Source organism: Panthera leo, chromosome B1 (assembly GCF_018350215.1).
Source record: "Panthera leo isolate Ple1 chromosome B1, P.leo_Ple1_pat1.1, whole genome shotgun sequence".
Classification (NCBI taxonomy): Eukaryota; Metazoa; Chordata; class Mammalia; order Carnivora; family Felidae; genus Panthera; species Panthera leo.
This window is the reverse complement of record NC_056682.1, coordinates 141648730-141666816: the sequence shown is the minus strand read 5'-3', so window position 1 is coordinate 141666816 and position 18087 is coordinate 141648730. Positions and strand designations below refer to the sequence as shown.

At 37.6% G+C, this 18087-nt stretch overlaps 1 protein-coding gene across 1 annotated transcript in view; it reads left to right on the top strand.

Moving 5' to 3' along the window:
• The window catches only part of MRPL1 (mitochondrial ribosomal protein L1), a 98377-nt gene extending 80521 nt beyond the window's left edge, over positions 1-17856 (top strand). The window contains exons 8-9 of the mRNA XM_042936118.1: positions 7146-7227; positions 17664-17856. Of these exons, the coding sequence (XP_042792052.1) occupies positions 7146-7227; positions 17664-17782 (201 nt within the window). The 3' untranslated portion in view covers positions 17783-17856. The remainder of the gene's footprint in view (positions 1-7145; positions 7228-17663) is intronic.
• The last annotated feature ends 231 nt before the right edge of the window (positions 17857-18087 follow it).

The following is an 18087-nucleotide window of genomic DNA, read 5'->3' as shown; positions in this document are numbered from 1 at the left end:
TATTTCACTTAGTTTCCTCTTTTTCAGCTCTTAGTTTATAACAAACTCCTTTTGTATTTTCCCAAAACTTATACTTCATCTTTCGTAAGAATTACCAACACTTAAAAACTGTGTCCAAGGTAGAGGAAATGGGGTTCAGATTTACATTTCTCTGCCTTTAGAGCTCATGAACATAGCTGCTGAGCCACTACTTACCAGGGTGTGTGCACTTGGATAAGTTAACAAAGTTTTCCAAGTCTGTTTCTTTTCTTTTTCTTAAAGTTTTTATTTATTTTGAGAGAGAGAGAGAGAGAGAGAATCCCAAGCAGACTGATAGCACAGACCTGACGTGGAACTCAGTCCCACCAACCACGAGATCATGACCTGAGCGTAAATCAAGAGTCAGACACTCCACTGACTGAGCCCCCCAGGAGCCCTCTATGTCTCAGTTTCTAATGGTAAGAGAGCAATTGCAGTAGTTCCTATTTCAAAGGATTCTTAGGAGAAATGAATGAGAATGTTTAATGCTTAGAATAGAGCCTGGCTCAGAGAATTTACTCAATAAATAGAGCTGCTCAATCAATTATTATTATTACTTTCCTTAATGTTGTATAGAGGACACACAGATTATCTTCCTTTCCTTGGTTTAGACTGTAAGGAGTCATGGTGATTAAGAGGATTGGCCCATCTGCAGAATCTTAGAACATTGCATTTGGAAGAGATTTGGGAGGCCAGATGTTCTAACAAGTGCTTTCCAAAGGAGCAGTCCTCTTTACAGTTTCCACTTAGAGATCATCATACATTTAGAGGCTGTCAGAACATTTATAGTGACAGTAGTTGGCCACTTTAGGAGGATCATGTGATTGTTTAAAAATCATGTATATGTATTTTGCTTGTGTGTGTATTTTCTTTTTATCCTCTGTAAAAGGTAAAAAATTCAGCCAGATTATTTTCCTACACTGTAGTCCTTAGTCTTCCAAAATATTTTAAGACTTACCTTTTGGCTAGCAGTTCTCAAAAGTGTGACTAGGGATCCCTTTTAGCTGACACATTTTTTTCAGAAGCCTCTCTTCTCTCTTCCCCTTTCTTTTAATCAGATAATCCATGAAGCCTGTGAAAGCATAGGGTAATTTTTTTGTGTGCTTCTGTGCAGTTTTCTGGAGTGAGGTTTCATGACCCAAAAAAGTTTAAGAGTCATTGCTTGGGCGGGGCAGAGTTAAGATGGAGCTAAGATGGCTGCATCGTAGGAGGACCCTAGGCTTGCCTTGTCCTCCTTGAACACAGCTAGGTAATTCTGAAATCATTCTGAATACTCAAGAAATTGACCTGAGGACTGATAGAACAAACTCCACAATTAGAGGGAGAGAAGAGGCTGCTTGGAGGAAGGTAGGAAGTGTGGATACCTGGTTTAGGAGAGAAATGTATCTGATCAAAGGTACTGCAGAGGGGAGAGAGTCCTGGTTGTGGAGAAAGGCCAGAGAGAGAGAGAGTGGAACACACAGGGATAAATACAAAAACACTTCCCCAAAGCCATTGGCTGGGAAAAGGAGAGGGGCTGAATTTTGAGTTTTTGCAGCCAATGGAGCTCCAAGACTGGAGTTTCAAAGGTCCCCAGGCTTGGCTGTAATAAAGACCTGAGGATGCTGTCCTACTCCTGGAGTGGAGGCAGGCAAACAACCCAGGGCAAGCTGTGCAATCTGAAGATCACCTAAGGAGTGGGGAGGGACTGTGAGTACATTTTGGAGCGCATCTGTGAGAGGTGGCATTGCCTGTCCAGGGACAAAAGAACTGGTGGGCACCATTTCACTCCCCCAACCCCTCAGCATAAAACAACTTCAGTAAACAGCACAGTGCCAACATTGGCTGCCTAACCCGCTGAACACCAAGTCCCGCCCACCCTGCGCTCTGCTGGTACTGCTTTTCTGGGGTAAGTTTGCCTAACGACCGGTGCCAGCGGGACCCCTCCCCGAGAAGACCAGCACAAACCCCCACACCCACTATGTCTGCTGACCATAGAGTTCTGTAAAGGTTCAAGTCTAGTAGAAATGGCATCAGGTCTCTTTTAGCAAGCTGACTAGAGCACACCTGGTTAAAACTTGCCACATTTCTGGCTAAGGTCCAAATGCTCCCCACTGCAGCCAAGGAGAAACTCTGCAGAGAGAGGACTGACCTGAGGGATGGAGCAGCCATAACACAGCAGCAGAGTGCACGCAGCACACGCCAGAGACACTTCTTGAAGTGCTAGGCCCTGAAAATTAGATTCCCTCTTCTTCATAAAGCCATTACTCTCAGGATCAGGAAACATTACAGGCTTTCATAATACACAGAAGACAGAGACGAAATGCCAAGATGGAGGAATTTGTCTCAAAAGAAAAAACAAGAAAAGGTCACAGCCAGGGATCTAATACATCTCCCGAGGCCAGGGAAACAAAAGCAAAAACAGACTACTGGGACTTACATCAAGATAAAAAGCTTCTGCACAGGAAGGAAAACTGAACAAATCCAAAGGGCAAACTTTGGAATGGAAAAAGGTATTTGCAAATGACATACCTGGTAAGGGGCTAGTATCCAAGATCTGTAAAGAACTTCTCAAACTCAACATCCAAAAAACAATCCAATTAAAAAATGGGCAGAGGATGGGGTGCCTGGGTGGTTCAGTCAGTTAAACGCCTGACTTCGGCTTAGGTCATGATCTTGCAGTTTGTGAGTTTGAGCCCTGTATTGGGCTCTCTGCTGTCAGCACGATGTCCGCTTCAGATACTCTGTCTCCCTCTCTCTCTGCCCCTCCCCTACTCTCTCTCTCTTTTTCAAAAATAAATATTTTTTTAAAAAATGAGCAGAAGACATGAATAGACATTTTTCCAAAGAAGCATACAGATGGCTAACAGACACATGAAAAGATGTTCAACATCACTCATCATCGGGGAAATGCAAATCAATACCACAATGAGATATCACCTCACACCTGTCAGAATGGCTAAAATTAACAACACAGGAAATAGATGTTGACAAGGATGCTGAAAAAGGGGAACCCTCTTGCACCGTTGGTGGGAATGCAAACTGGTGCAGCTACTCTGAAAAACACATGGAGGTTCCTCAGAAAGTTAAAAATAGAACTACCCTTTGATCCAGCAATTGCACTAGCCGGTTTTACCTAGAGGATACAAAAATACTGATTTGAAGGGATACATGCACCTGGATATTTACAGCAGCATATCAACAATAGCCAAGTTATGGAAAGAGCCCAAATGTCTATTGACTGATGAATGGATAAAGAAGATGTGTACACACACACACACACACACACACACACACACACACACAATGGGATATTACTCAGCCATCAAGAAGAATGGAATCTTGCCATTTGTCAGGATGTGGATGGAGCTAGAGAGTATTATGCCAAGTGAAATAAGTCAGTCACATGTGATTTCACTCATTTGTGGAACTTAAAACAGGTGGGGGCACCTGTGTGGCTCAGTAGGTCGAGGTCTGACTTCAGCTCAGGTCATGACCTCATGGTTCATGGGTTCGAGCCCCACTTTGAGCTCTGTAGAGAATGCTCAGAGCCTGGAGCCTGCTGCTAATGCTGTGTTTCCCTCTCTCTGCCCCTTTCCTGCTCATGCCCTGTTTCTCAAAAATAAATGTTAAAAAAAAAAAAATTTAAAAAGAACAACAACAGATGAGCATAGGGGAAAGAAAAAGAGAGGCAATGCAGAAAACAGACTGTTAACTATGGAGAACAAACTGAGGGCTGCTGGACTGGAGTTGGGGGAGGGATGGGCTAAATGAGTGACGGGCATTAAGTGAGGGCACTTGTTGAGATGAGCACTGGGTGTTATATGTAAGTGATGAATCACTAAGTTCTACACCTGAAACTACTATTACACTGATGTTAACCAATTGGAATTTAAAAACCTGGAAAAAAAATCGTTGCCTTAGACACTTTCATGAATACAGTTTGCCTTGCATACATCTGCATCTCAAAGGGATGAAAAAATGGTCAGGAACAGCAGATTTTTAGTTTCTCATAATTGTAGAAACTCATGAAGACAGGTTAGGAATTGCATGGAAAGATGAAAATCTGATAGTTAAAGCAAAGAGAGTTACAGAGTTCACCTCCACCCAAACATCTTTGGTAAATCTTCCTTCTCGTCTACTTAGGGAATTATTTTTGACATAATAAGGGAGGGATGTTAAGCAGAAGTAGGATTCAGAATTTTCATTTCTTGACACCATGTGTGCTACAGAATGAGAAATAACTGTCTTGCCCTATAGTGAACAGTCTTTAGCTAAACCTGGATAATATTGTGACTATTAGATATTCAAATACACACATATGCACATATGCAAATACAGTGCTTACCATAGTCAAGGTCCACCAGTCCCATTTTTTTTCTTTCCTGCTGTACCAAGTCTTATGCTCTGATATTGAGAATCTAACAGATAATACCATCTCCTCAAAATGGTTCATCCTTGCCTTTTTGCATGAGAATATTGTATGAGAGCACCATGGAAGTGCAGAGTAACTGAGATATTGGTAGAGAAGCTTGCAAATGTTGCTTTCCTGAGTTCTCTCTAGATTACTGTCAGCCCAAGTACATTTCCTGTGCAAGTTTTGATAAAATTCATGCATGCATACATTTTTTTTTTTTTGGTCCATAATTATCTTAGCATCAGTAGCCAATTAAGTAATCATAGTTAGGGATGCGTGGGTGGCTCAGTTGGTTAAGCCGACTTCAGTTCAGGTCATGATCTTGCGGTTTGTGGGTTCGAGCCCTTCGTCGGGCTCTGTGCTGACAGCTCAAAGACAGGAGCCTGCTTTGGATTCTGTGTCTCCCTGTCTCTCTGCCCCTCCCCCACTCATGCTCTGTCTCTCTGCCTCTCTCTCAAAAATAAATAAACATTAAAGAAATTAAAAAAATAACAGTTATTATGTAAATCATATATATAATATATAATATATATTTCATAATATATATAATTTTTCATAATTTTGTGTAATATCTAAAAGAAAAGGTAAAATGAAGTGTTATGGTTATAAATATATTTTAAAATTCCACAGAGGATACAGTACTAAAGATTAGAGGTGCTAAAATTTGGACAAAAATGTAAACTATGTTTATTTTTTTTTTAATTTTTTTTTTAACATTTTATTTATTTTTGAGACAGAGAGAGACAGAGCATGAACGGGGGAGGGGCAGAGAGAGAGGGAGACCCAGAATCAGAAGCAGGCTCCAGGCTCTGAGCCGTCAGCCCAGAGCCTGATGTGGGGCTCGAACTCATGGACCGTGAGATCGTGACCTGAGCCGAAGTCGGACTCTTAACCGACTGAGCCACCCAGGCGCCCCAACTATGTTTAAAAACCTTTTTACATATTTTAGAACTTAATGAAATCATTGAAGGTATCCTAGTTCTGAAAGTTGCTGAGGAAGTCTTTGTTTTATATTTCTAAAGCACATGTTGCATTTGTGTAGCATTTTATTTTAGTTTACTGTAGGCAGTATAAGTCTACAGAAAGTATAGTTGAGTTTAGTGTATTATAGATAGTATAACAATGTAGAGCATAACTTAATAGTTATTAAATAATAAAAAAAATATGTTGGACATCTTGCTTTTTCTTGTATCTATTACTTTCCCAAATTTAAGGTAGCTGTAGGTCTTTAACAAAGGGTGAATGAACTTACTAGAGCCGTAACTGTTACCTCAGTGGATGATAGAAAGGACAATTTGATTAATGTGGAGAATAAGGTTTTTGTTTTGATTTAAATTTTTTTTAATGCTTATTTTTGAGAGAGAGAGAGACAGAGTACAAGCGGGGGAGGGTCAGAGAGTGAGGGAGACACAGAATTGGAAGCAGGCTCTAGGCTCTGAGCTGTCAGCACAGAGCCAGACGCACAGCTTGAACTCACGAACGGCGAGATCATGACCTGAGCCGAAATCAGACGCCTAACTGACTGACCCACCCAGGCACCCCATTTCTTTTAATTTTTTTTCAATGACTGATTTGATTTTTAACATAGCAAATGTAAGGTGCCTTTTCTGCCAGTGAACTACTTGATTCACTGCAGATTAAAATCTGTAAATTCTGTGGACTTCATAAGGTGAATTAAGCATTGCTTGATTTTTTTTTTTCCTATTAGAACTCCCACTTAAGGATTGGCATAAAGTGAAAATTCCTCCAATAATGTCCAAACCTTCTCATTTAGAGTTTGGTATTGCATCATGTTCAAGTGAGTGTCAAATAAATGTTGTCTGTTGGTAATGAGAATAATTTTTTCATGAGGAATTCTCTTTATGCTTATTACCCAGCACATTTCTTGCAATGGTCTCAGAGTCGTTGGAAAACAGAAACCTTGCTTGAACTTGAACTGTTACCATGTGATTTTTGCCAGTTATGCTATTATGAGTTTTACACAAATTTTAAAAAATTGATTCATTTGACAAAGCTTAAAATCCTTTAAACACTGGGATGGAATATAACTAATTTAAGTAGTGTATTTTAGAAGAGTAACATGCATTGAATTTGAATGATAAACACAGGGACTTTACAAATTTAGGAGCTAGGTTTTGGAGTTTTATGAGTAGTGCTTGTTCAGTATATATTTACTTACTGTAATTTTTGTTGAGTAGTGGGATAATTATTACCGCATAGAGTGTTACCATAGCATACTGAAAATGTCTCTGTAGCAGATATGTGAAATGTAAGTGTGTGTGTTAAGTAGTTTTATTTTGTATTCCTGAAAGCATGAACTTCTAAACATTTTCTTAGTTTCCTGTAAAAGTAAATTAATAAAAAAACTTCAAGAGGAAGTATCACTAATTCCTTGGGAGTAGGGATCAGGGGATGGCATATTCTGCCTCAGGATGTGCTTTGGGGAAATTACTTGGAAATTAAGGAGTCTCAAGTAGAACAACTTCAAAATACTTTACTATGACATGTTCCATAAGATAATTAAGTCTTGACATGTAAGGACATGTGAAGGTAGCATTCTAAAAGAAGAGTTACAGAAACTTTTTCTTCCAGAGTAAGGTCTTTTAATAGATAGTTCGCATTAGTTGAATATTTGAAAGACACTGCCTAAAATAAATACTGATGCAGTTACTAAAAGTTGTATTGTCTTCTCACTTTCACATTATTAATGTTATATATCCTTTTCTTTCAGCTCGATATGCCAAGTGACCAGATAGTGGCGAATCTGCAAGCAGTTATCAGTGAAGTTTGTAAGCACAGACCACTCAGTTTGGGTGAGTGGTTTGCTTGGGTAGACTTCCCTATAGCTCTGTGTTTCTTTAGAAATGTAAAATATTGGGGTGCCTGGGTGGCTCAGTTGATTAAGCATCCGACTCTTGATTTTGGCATAAGTCATGATTTCATGGTTCATGGGATTGAACCTTTCATCGGGCTCTGTACTGACAGCATGGAGCCTGTTTGGGATTCTGCCCGCCCCCCCGCTACCCCCCCCCCCGCCACCTCTCTCTCTCTCTCTCTCTCTCAAAATAAATAGATAAATAAACTTTTAAAAAGTGTAAAATACTAAGAAAACAATCAAGCTGATAAGCAAGTACAATATACAACAGCAGTAGTATTTTCAGGGATTAAATAAATAAAATTTAATTCTCCAAAGGATTCCTAATTACCTTATTAACATGTTGTAGTTGTTTGGATAAGAGACCTCTTTAACATGAATAAGAAACATATCACGAAATCTTTGTAAATTCCCACATTATTTCTATCATTAAATGTAATAAACTTTGAAAGAAAACTGTAACTGATCGCCTTAAACTTACGTAGTGTTAAATAGAAACTAAAATCATTTATGAAATATTTTGAGTCCAGACCATTCACTTTGTCACTGGCATTAGCAATTGTCTTTCTTAATCTTACTTACATTAGGAAAGAACAAAGTTTTTAATTATGTCCTGAGAGACATTTCTTACAAACAGTGATTCATGGAGAGCAGTGAAACTTGATTGAGATATGGAAGCTGTTTAATAGGCTAGGAACACCTACAGTGTCCTTATTATTCCATTATGTGCTGTGCATAGTCTGTGCATATTTCTCTCGTGGCTGGTTGCAGCCAAAAAAAGGGTTCATTACACTCAATAGACTCTTCATTTATAGACTTAGCCTTATAGGACTCTGTCAGGTTTAGTTTTATAACCAAGTGTATAATTAAAACACAATCTTAAGCTATTTTTTTATCTCTTTGGGAGTTAAACACACTGGTGAATAAATACCTCATTTGTTAATTCTGCTGTCATAGATATGGCCATAGTACTTAGTAATTGTATGTGTACACATTCTTATATTCCATGGAGCAGTTTGATTGCAGTATAGGATCTTCTGAGGCTGTCACAGGAGTGGAATGATGGACAGTAAATCTCGAAAACCAATGTATACTCTTTTGTCATTTTTTTAATTGAAGTGTAATTGACCTACAATATTGTTTTAGTTTCATGTGTACAACGTAGTGATTCAACATTTGTATATGTTGCAAATTGATCACCACATAAGTCTAGTTACCATCTGTCACCATACAAGGTTAATAGACCATTATTGACTGTACCCCTTGTGCTGTACATTACATCATCCCCATGACTTATTTATTTCATAACTGAATGTTTGTATCTCTTGATCCCCTTCACCCACTTTGCCCCCTCCCCTCATACCCTTCCCCTCCTGGCAACCACCACTCTGTTCTCTGTATCTATGAGACTGGGTTTGCTTTGGTTTTGTCAGTTTGTTTTGTTTTTTCAGAGTTTACTTATAAGTGAAATCATTGATATTTGTCTTTCTGACTCATTTCACTTAGCATAATACCCTCAAGTCCATTAATGTCACAAATAGTAAGATTTCATTCTTTAATATGTCTGAATAGTATTGTAGTATTCCATTGTGGTGTGTGTATGTGTGTACCCCCCATCTTTATTCATTCATGTATAGATGGTCACTTAGGTTGTTTCCATATCTTGGCTATTGTACATAATGCCACAAGGAACATAGGGGTGCATATATCTTTTGATACTAGTGTGTTCATTTTCTTCAGATTGATACTGAAAAGTTGAATTGCTAGATCATATGGTTGTCTGTTTCTAATTTTTTGAGGAATCCCCATACTGTTTTCCAGGGTATGCACAAATTTACATTCTCACCAACAGTGCATGAGAGTTCCCTTTTTCTCCACATCCTTGCCAACACTTGTTATTTTTGATAATAGCCATTCTGACAGGTATGAGGTGATAACTCATTGTGGTTTTAATTTTCATTTCCCTGGTGATTAATGATGTTGAGCATCTTTGGTGCCTGTTGGCCATGAAATGGGAAAATGTCTAGATTCTGTGCCCAATTTTATTTTTATTTTTTTTTCAATATATGAAGTTTATTGTCAAATTGGTTTCCATACAACACCCAGTGCTCATCCCAAAAGGTGCCCTCCTGAATACCCATCACCCACCCTCCCCTCCTTCCCACCCCCCATCAACCCTCAGTTTGTTCTCAGTTTTTAAGAGTCTCTTATGCTTTGGCTCTCTCCCACTCTAACCTCCTTTTTTTTTTTCCCTTCCCCTCCCCCATGAGTTTCTGTTAAGTTTCTCAGGATCCACATAAGAGTGAAACCATATGGTATCTGTCTTTCTCTGTATGGCTTATTTCACTTAGCATCACACTCTCCACTTCCATCCACGTTGCTACAAAGGGCCATATTTCGTTCTTTCTCATTGCCATGTAGTACTCCATTATGTATATAAACCACAATTTCTTTATCCATTCATCAGTTGATGGACATTTAGGCTCTTTCCATAATTTGGCTATTGTTGAGAGTGCTGCTATGAACATTGGGGTACAAGTGCCCCTATGCATCAGCACTCCTGTATCCCTTGGGTAAATTCCTAGCAGTGCTATTGCTGGGTCATAGGGTAGGTCTATTTTTAATTTTTTGAGGAACCTCCACACTGTTTTGCAGAGAGGCTGCATCAATTTGCATTCCCACCAACAGTGCAAGAGGGTTCCCGTTTCTCCACATCCTCTCCAGCATCTATAGTCTCCTGATTTGTTCATTTTGGCCACTCTGACTGACGTGAGGTGATATCTGAGTGTGGTTTTGATTTGTATTTCCCTGATGAGGAGCAACGTTGAGCATCTTTTCATGTACCTGTTGGCCATCCGGATGTCTTCTTTAGAGAAGTGTCTATTCATATTTTCTGCCCATTTCTTCACTGGATTATTTGTTTTTTGGGTGTGGAGTTTGGTGAGCTCTTTATAGATTTTTGGATACTAGCCCTTTGTCCGATATGTCATTTGCAAATATCTTTTCCCATTCCGTTGGTTGCCTTTTAGTTTTGTTGGTTGTTTCCTTTGCTGTGCAGAAGCTTTTTATCTTCATAAGGTCCCAGTAGTTCATTTTTGCTTTTTAATTCCCTTGCCTTTGGGGATGTGTCGAGTAAGAAATTGCTACGGCTGAGGTCAGAGAGGTGTTTTCCTGCTTTCTCCTCTAGGGTTTTGATGGTTTCCTGCCTCACATTCAGGTCCTTTATCCATTTTGAGTTTATTTTTGTGCATGGTGTGAGAAAGGGGTCTAGTTTCAATCTTCTGCATGTTGCTGTCCAGTTCTCCCAGCACCATTTGTTAAAGAGACTGTCTTTTTTCCATTGGATATTCTTTCCTGCTTTGTCAAAGATTAGTTGGCCATACATTTGTGGGTCTAGTTCTGGGGTTTCTATTCTATTCCATTGGTCTATGTGTCTGTTTTTGTGCCAATACCATGCTGTCTTGATGATGACAGCTTTGTAGTAGAGGCTAAAGTCTGGGATTGTGATGCCTCCTGCTTTGGTCTTCTTCAAAATTACTTTGGCTATTTGGGGCCTTTTGTGGTTCCATATAAATTTTAGGATTGCTTGTTCTAGTTTCGAGAATAATGCTGGTGCAATTTTGATTGGGATTGCATTGAGTGTGTAGATAGCTTTGGGTAGTATTGACATTTTGACAATATTTATTCTTCCAATCCATGAGCACGGAATGTTTTTCCATTTCTTTATATCTTCTTCAATTTCCTTCATGAGCTTTCTATAGTTTTCAGCATACAGATCTTGTACATCTTTGGTTAGATTTATTCCTAGGTATTTTATGCTTCTTGGTGCAATTGTGAATGGGATCAGTTTCTTTATTTGTCTTTCTGTTGCTTCATTATTAGTGTATAAGAATGCAACTGATTTCTGTACATTGATTTTGTATCCTGCAACTTTGCTAAATTCATGTATCAGTTCTAGCAGACTTCTGGTGGAGTCTATCGGATTTTCCATGTATAATATCATGTCATCTGCAAAAAGCGAAAGCTTGACTTCATCTTTGCCAATTTTGATGCCTTTGATTTCCTTTTGTTGTCTGATTGCTGATGCTAGAACTTCCAACACTATATTAAACAACAGTGGTGAGAGTATCTCTGCCAAATTTTAAATTGGATTTATTTATTATTTTGAGTTATATGAGTTCTTTATAAAATTTTGGATATTAACCCCTTATCGAATATGTGATTTGCAAATACCTTCTTCCATTCACTAGGTTGCCTTTTTGTTTTGAATGCTTTCCTTTGCTGTGCAGAGCTTTTTAGTGTAATGTAGTCCCATTTGTTTATTTTGTTGTTGTTGTTGCCCTCTGGAGTCATCCAGAAAACCTACTAAGACTGATGTTGAGGGGCTTACCACTTGTGTTTTCGTGTTTTATGGTTTCAGGTTTTACCTTCAAGTCTTTAATCTATTTGAATTAATTTTTGTATGTGGTAGGAGGTATTGATTTCCTTCTTCTGCATGTAGCTGTTCAGTTTTCCCAACCCCATTCATTAAAGAGGCCGCCCTTCCTCTGTTGTGTATCCTTTTATGTTGTAAATTGGCCATATATGTGTGGCTTTATTTCTGGGTTCTCTATTTTGTTCCATGAATACATATGTCTTTTATGTTAATTCCTTATGGTTTTAATTACTGTGGCTTTGTAGTATAGTTTTGAAATCAGGAAGCTCGGTATCTCTGGCTTTGTTCTTTCTCAAGATTGCTTTGGCTGTTCAGGGTCTTTTGTGGTTCCATACAAATTTTAGAATCATTCGTTCTGTTTCTGTGAGCAATACCACTAGAATTTTGATAGGGGTTGCTTTGAATTTGTAGACTGTTTTGGGTAATATGTACTTTCTAACAATATTAATTCTTCTAATCCATGAACATAGAATATCCATTTCTTTGTATCATCTTCAGTTCCTTTCATCACCATCTTATGGTGTTCCATGTATTAAGCTTTCACCTCCTTTATTAAATTTATTACTAGGTATTTTGTTATTTTTGATGCAATAATATATGGGAATGCTTTCTTAATTTCTTTCTGATAGTTTGTTGTTAGTGTATAGAAACAACTGATTTTTGTTTATTGATTTTGTACCCTGACACTTATTGAATTTGTTCATTGGTTCAAACAGTCTTTTGGTGTAGTCTTATGGCTCTTCCTATATATGATATCATATCTTCTGCAAAAAGTGACAATTTTACATCTTCCTTTTCTATTTGGATGCCTTATTTTGGTCTTGCCTGAATGCTATGACTAGAACTTCCAATACTATGTTGAATAATAGTGGGGAGAGTGGGCATCCTTGTCTTGTTCCTGACCTTAGAGGAAAAGCTTTCAACTTTTCACCATTGATTATGATATTATTTGTGGGTTTGTATATGACCTTTATTACGTTGGGGTATGTACGTTCTCTCTTTAAGCACTATGTTGAAAGTTTTTATTGTAAATGGATGTGACTTTTGTTGGGTGCTTTTTCTGCATCTATTGAAGTGATCGTATGATTTTTATTTTTCATTTTGTTAATCTGTATTACATTGATGTGCACATATTGAACCATCCTTTCATCCTGGAATAAATTCCACTTGATCGTGGTGTGTGATTCTTTTTATGTATTTTAGAATTTGGTTTGCTAATATTTTGTTGAGGGTGTTCATATACATGTTCACCAGGATTATTGGCCTGTAATTTTCTTCTTTTTTTGTTGTGTCCTTGTCTAATTTTGGTATCAGGGTAATACTGGCCTCATAAAATGAGTTTGGAAGCATTCTCTCATCTTCTTCAGTGTTTTGGGGAGAGTTTGAGAAGGCTAGATACTAAATCTTTGAATGTCTGTTAGAATTCACCAGCTAAGCTGGCTAATCTTGGGTTTTTGTCTGTTGGGAGGTTTTTGATTACTGATTCAATGTGTTTGCTATTATAAGTATATTCTGATTTTTCTGTTCTTCCTGATTCAATCTTGGAAGTTGTTTGTTTCTAGGTATTTAATAATTTTTTCTAAGTTGTCCAGTTTGTTGGTATGTAATTGTTGATAGTAGTCTCTTATGATCCTTCATATTTCTGTGGTATCAGTTGTAATTCTCTTTCATTTCTGATTTTATTTATTTGAGCCCACCTTCTCTTTTTCTTGGTGAGTCTAATTAATGTTTGTTAATTTTGTTTATCTTTTCAAATAACAAGCTCTTAGTTTCATTGATCTTTTCTATTGTCCTTTTATTCTCTATTTCATTTATTTCCCCTCTGATATTTACTATTTCTTTCCTTCTCCTAACTTTGCATTTCATTTGTTGTTCTTTTTGTAGTTACTTTCTGTTTAAAGTTAGACTGTTTATTTAAGATTTTCCTTGTTTCTTGAGGTAGGCCTGTATTGCTATGAACTTCTCTCCTTTAATCGTTTCTGATTTATCCCATAGGTTTTTGTATGTTGTATTTCTGTTTTCATATGTCTCTAGGTATTTTTGATTTTTCCTTTTTATTTCTTTGATGACTCATTGGTTGTTCAGTAGCATGTTATTTAATTTCTAATGTTTTTGTGTTTTTTTCCAGTCTTCTTGTAACTGATTTCTAGTTTCATAACGTTGTGGTCAGAAAAGATGCCTGATCTGAGAGTTGCTTTGTGGCCTAATCTGTGATATGTCCTGGAGAATGTCCCATGTGCACTTGACAAGAATGTGGTTTTTATTTTTTTGTTTTTGTTTTGGATGGAATTTTCTGTACAAATATATTAAGTCCATCTGGTCTAATGTGTTGTTTAAGGGTGATGTTTCCTTATTGATTATCTGTTTAGATCATCTATCTATTGATGTAAGTGGAGTGTTAAAATCCCCTACTATTGCTGTCTCTCTTTTTAGGTTTATTAATATTTGCTTTATATATTTTGGTGCTTCTATGTTGGGTGCATAGATATTTATACATGCTATATTTTCCTGCCAGTTTGACCCTTTAATCATTATGTAATACCCTTCTTTGTCTTTTATTATGGTCTGTTTTAAAGTATTTTTTGTTGAATAAATTTAGCTACATCAGCTTTTTGTCAGTTTGTTTCCATTTGCATAGAATATATTTTTCCATCCCTTTACTTTCAGTCCTTACTTCTGAGCTGAGTCTCTTATAGGCAGTGTATAGATGAGTCTTGTTTTTGTTTGTTTGTTTTTTTAAATCCATTCAGCCACTCTGTGTCTTTTGATTGAAAGATTTAGGGGTGCCTGGTGGCTCACTCGGTTGGCCTGGTGGCTCACTCGATCCAACTTGGGCTCAGGTCATGGTCTCATGGTTTGTGGGTTTTGGCCCTGCATTGGGCTCTGTGCTGGCAGCTCAGAGCCTGGAGCCTGCTCCAGATTCTGTGTCTCCCTCTCTCTCTGCCCCTGCCCTGCTCGCACTCTGTCTCTCTGTCTCTCTCAAAAATAAATAAACATTAAAAAAATAAAATAAAAAATAAAAAAAGATTTAGACCATTTATGTTTTAAAAACAAACATACTTTAAAAACAAAGTAATTATTGATAGGTATGTACTTAATTGCCATTTTGTTCATTGTTTTCTGGCTTTTTTCCTTGTTCCTCTCTGTTCTTTTCTTTCTGTCTTTCTTTCTGGTCTTAATAATTTTCTTTAGTGTTATGTTTAGATCCCTTTCTCATTTTCTTTTTATGTTGCTATAAGTTTTTTTCTTTGTGGTTACCATGAGGTTCACATATACCATTCTGTGTATATAACAGTCTGTTTCATCTGGTAGCAACTTAATTGAAACTCATTCCAAAACTCTACATTTTTATTCCATCCCCTGTGTTTTATGGTTTTGATGTACATTTTAACACTTCTTGATGTCATTAACTAATTAATATAGGTTTAATTAATTTTATTACTTTTGTCTTTTGACTTTTATACTGGTTTTATAAGTGAGTAAATGCACTACTTTTACAATATACTTACATTTTCCAGTGACATTTTTACTAAGTATGTTTTCTTGTCATTCATTAGTACTATTTCCTTTCAGCTTAAAGAATGCCATTTGACATTTCTTGTAGGGTTGATTAAATGATCATGAATTCCTTTACCTTTTTCTTATCTGAAAAACTCTTTATCCCTTTTCCTATTTTGAATGATAACCTTGCTAGGTACAGTATTCTTGGTTGTAGATATTTTCCTTTAAGCACCTTGAATATGTTCTATCAGTCACTTTTGCCTGCAAAGTTTCTTCTGATAAATTTGCTGATAGCCTTATGGGGCTGCCTTTGTATGTATCAAGTTGTTTTTCTCCTGCTGCTTTTAAGATTCTGTCTTTAACTTGTGACATTTTAATTAGTGTGAATCTCTTCGGTTTCATCTTATTTAGAACTTTCTGACCTTGGATCTGGATGTCGATTCCCTTCCTCAAGTTAGGGTTTTCAGTTATTTTTCTCTTTTTTATAAGTTTTCTGCCCCTTTCTTCTCTTTCTGGGATCCCTATAATGAGAATATTACTTTGCTTGAAGTTGTCCTATGTGTTCCTTAAGCTATTTTCACTATTTAAAATTCTTTTTTCTTTTTGTTTCCTTCTCTGGGTGAGTCCATTGCTTTGTCTTCCAGGTTGCTGATCTGTTTCTCATTCAGTCTGCTGTTGAGCTTCTCCAATGTATTTTTCAGTTCACTTATTTTATTCTTCAGTTCCGTGATTTTTGTTTGGTACTTTCATATATTTTCTGTCTTTTTATTGAAGTTCTCCTGTGTTCATCCATGCTTTCCCCCAAGTGAGCATCTTTATGGCTGTTACTTTGCTCCCTTTGTCAGGCAGATTACTTATGATCATTTCATTAAGGTCTTTTTCTCAGGTTCTGCCTTGTTCTTTCATTTGGAACATATTCCTCTATCTCCTAATTTGGCCTGATTCTGTGTGTTTCTATGTATTGAAATAGCTACCTCTCCCAATCAGGAGTGGCCTGTATACAAGATTTTCTGTGGGGCTTAGAAGTGTAATCCCCCAGCCACCAGAGCCTGGTGCTCAAGGTATCCCCTTTGTGGGCTTCACGCACCTGCCAGCTGTGTGCGGGGAGGGTGGGGACGGGTGTGGGGTACTTGTCTGTCTATGACACGGGTATGGTAGGAATGAGGGGGTGGGCTGGGTCTCAACTGGCTGCCTGTGCAACAGGCTGCCTTATTGGGTGGGGTTGCTCACCTGGTTGGTTGCAGTTTGGCTGCCCCACAGCAAGGTTGCCCACCAGCTGTGCTCTGGATGTGGCATGGAAGAGGGGCAGAGCATGCTCAGTGGCGCTGATAGGTTAGAGTAGGATTGCCAACATGGCTCCTGCCAGCACTGGCATTAGCAAGGTTGAATGAGATTGCAAAAATGCACTCTTATCCCCAAAGAAAGTCTCAATAGGTTTCTTCTTTCCAGCAGTTGTTTTAAGATTAATAAGTGGGTTTCCTTCACATATGGTCTAGTGCTTTTCACACTGCTTCTTTTGCACCAGGTTGTGGAATGAGTTTATGTGTGAGCCCTTTAACACTGAGTTCCCTGTTCTTTCCAGTTCTGTGGTTCTCTTGGATGCACTCTGTTGGTTTTCAAAGCCATATGTTTTGGGAGCTCATCTGTCTGATACAGGACACAGTGGTTGGGGTGCCTAGTTTGGGGAACAAAGCCCTTGTCCTCGGGGAAAAGTTCTGTATTTTTGAGATCCCTCCCGATTTTCGGTCGCCTTGCCTGGAGTGGGGTTTTTGCAGACAGTATTGTCTCTGCCATTCCTACTTGTCTTGATGCAGCCCTTTTATCCTTTGTTGTGGAGATACTGCTCATCTGGTTTTCAGGACTTTTTCGAGGAATTTATTCCATATGTAGCTGTAGATATGCTGTGTCTGTGGGAAGAGGTGAGTTAAGGATCTTCTTATGCTGCCATCTTGAACTGTCTCTATCTTTCTTTGCCATTTTAAATGAAGTCTCTTAATTGTTCTTATGAAAAGCTTTTTCATTTTTAGGGAATTTTACTAAATGTTTAGTAACACAGAGATAGCATCTGTGATATTTCAAATAAATATTTAGAATATTGCCATCACATGTAAATATCACCACCTGCTCCCTTCACTTTCGACTTTGCAGTAAAATAAATTCTAGGTGATCATCTTCTGGAAGAGAGAAATGAATTATTATAGATTATGTAGTTTCAAGGGTAAATCTCTAATATGCTGGAGTTTCTTTAGTTTGTCTTCTACTCTAGAAAACAAATGATCTTGTGTTCCTTATAATTCAAAATCTTAGTTCAGTAATATCAGTACTTTTCAAGTGGAAAATATAACATGAGTTATATAAGGTTTGTTGTTGTATGTTTATATCTGCTCATTATGTATCTGTGGAGTAAAATAAAAGTTGATTCTTGTCTTTGTTTCCAGGACCTTTTGTGGTACGAGCTTTCCTTCGTACTTCAACAAGTGAAGGTTTGTTACTAAAGATCGAGCCATTGTTGCCTAAAGAAGTAGAAACCAAAGAAAATAACAAAGAAGATGCCTAAAAATGTTATATTATGAAATTATTTTCAGTGGATTAAGAAGCAATGGAGACAATTATAAAACTGTATAATTTCTACATTTGGTGTCTTGTTATTTCTTAATCATCATACTTGATTTTAACACTCGGAAAAAATCTTACAACACTTTCAAAAATAAGAAAAAATTTTCTCTGTCTGAACCTATATTAAATTGTCTTCCTTAGAATTTGGATTCTGCACGCTCATAATTGTAGCAGAAATTTCTAGCTTAATAACTTTCCCTTGAGAGCCATACCATTCTGAGGGAAAAGTAATATTCTCAATTTTCA